This window comes from Naegleria gruberi (genome assembly GCF_000004985.1).
Source record: "Naegleria gruberi genomic scaffold NAEGRscaffold_127, whole genome shotgun sequence".
NCBI lineage: Eukaryota > Heterolobosea > Eutetramitea > Acrasida > Naegleriidae > Naegleria > Naegleria gruberi.
The window spans coordinates 6,461-8,452 of record NW_003163200.1 but is presented as its reverse complement, the minus strand read 5'-3'; the positions used below and the strand labels follow the sequence as shown (position 1 = coordinate 8,452).

Sequence of the window (1,992 nt, the reverse complement as noted above, 5' to 3'; positions counted from 1 at the left end):
GCTTACTTCCAAAAATAGATAAATCAAGTGGATTGATAATCTTTTCACAAGGAATTGAATCATTCATCTGTGCAGAATGTAATATAAATGTAACGCCTGTAAAATCTGGTGAAATCAAAGCTGGACCAACAATTTTAGTATTACATAATTTTCCATAAAAGTTAATCGCACAAAATTCACACTTAGTTCCAGACCAGAAACCTTCTTCATAATTTGAAGAACATATGCATTGTCCTTCTGAATTACAATCGCCATGATTTGAGCAATTGACATGTCTGTCACAATTATTTAAACTGGAATTCTGATTATTGAATGTTTCATTATTCAGGTTAGATGTTGTTGAATTTACAGTGCTTTGATTATTTAGAATTGTATTATTGATTGATAATGTCGAATTATTTGTGACATTACTTGGTAATACTGAATTACTATAATTGGAAATTGTATTGTTAGAAATAATTGTTGAATTAATAATTAAAGTGTTGTTTGTGCTGTTAGAGATATTTGATGTTTGATTGACCTGGTTTTGAACTTCAATTACTGAACTATTTCCAAAAGTAGTTTGATTGTTAATTAGAGTTTGATTAAGTGTTGAATTTTGATGTTCCACAGTTGACTGATTGATAAATGTGTTATTTGAATCACTTATTGTGTTATTAGAAATTAGTTCTGTAGTATTAGAAGTATTGGAAGTTTCGTTAACAATGGATGAATTATTGGAAATAATAGTTTGGGAAGAGTTGTTTTGAATTGTTCCATTATTATTGGATTCTGTTGATGTTTCGTTAACAATTTGTGAATTATTCAGAGTTTGATTAGTTTCAACAATGCTATTATTCGAAACATTTGTTTCATTCATAAGAATAGTCGTTTCGTTATCAACAACTCCAATTGATGAATTTGTGGTTGTATTCACTTGTTGTGAAATATTTGAACTATTTCCCATAAAAGTAGAATTAGTAGTGCTGTTCACTGAATTATTTGTTGAATTCACAAATGATTCATTTCCATAATTAGTAGAGTTGGTAATACTGGAATAATTGCTTGTACTATTGCTGTTCATTGAAATATTCAGTAATTGTGTGGAATTTCCTAGTGTATTATTATTAGCAACATTTTGCGTTGTATTCGACAGTGAGTCATTTCCGTGAATATTTGTAGTATTGGCAACAGTGGAATTGGAAATTGTTTGTGAAGAATTACTTTCCATTGAGGAATTATTCAGTACAATCGTAGTATTTGATAAATTTGAAGAATTACCAACTGTATTATTATTAGAAACTACCTGTGTTGTATTCGAAAGTGAGCCATTTCCATAATTAGTAGAATTGGAAAATGTTGAATTACCATTCATTGAGGAATTATTCATTACTTTTGTAGAATTTGATAAAGTTGTTGAATTACCAACTGTAACATTATTAGAAACCACTTGTGTTGTATTCGAAAGTGAGCCATTTCCATAATTAGTAGAATTGGAAAAGGTCGAATTACCACTCATTGAGGAATTATTCAATACGTTTGTAGAATTTGATAAAGTTGTTGAATTACCAACTGTAATATTATTAGAAACTTGAGTAGTGTTAACTATTGATGAATAATTATTCAATGTGGAATTATTTAATACTGTACTATTGTAAACAGTATTGTTCTTAATCATTGACGAGTTGGAATTAATAATAGTTTGATTGACTGAAACTGAACTGTTTGTAACCACAGTCGAATTGGAAGAAACATTAGACGAAACTACTGATTGAGAAGAAATACATTTCGAATCAACAAATGGTGAATAAGGATCCCAATTAGTAAAATTCATGAACTGAGTAGTTTCGAATATAGTTACCATCGTTGCCGAATCTGGTATAATCAGAGTTCCATAAATTTTTGAATTCGAAGCTGTCACTTCTGTGGCCAAAATATTTCCATGAATTTCAGAATCTTCCCTCATTTGCAATAAACTAACAGACCAATAAACATTATTATAACTTGAACAAT

General features: G+C 29.2%; 1 protein-coding gene across 1 annotated transcript in view; it reads right to left on the bottom strand.

Annotated features, from left to right (window-relative positions):
- The window catches only part of NAEGRDRAFT_76373 (uncharacterized protein), a gene marked incomplete at both ends in the record, with an annotated part of 5,646 nt that extends 3,701 nt beyond the window's left edge, over positions 1-1,945 (bottom strand). The window contains one exon of the mRNA XM_002668661.1: positions 7-1,945. Within this exon, the coding sequence (XP_002668707.1) occupies positions 7-1,945 (1,939 nt within the window). The remainder of the gene's footprint in view (positions 1-6) is intronic.
- Between the last annotated feature and the right edge of the window lie 47 nt (positions 1,946-1,992).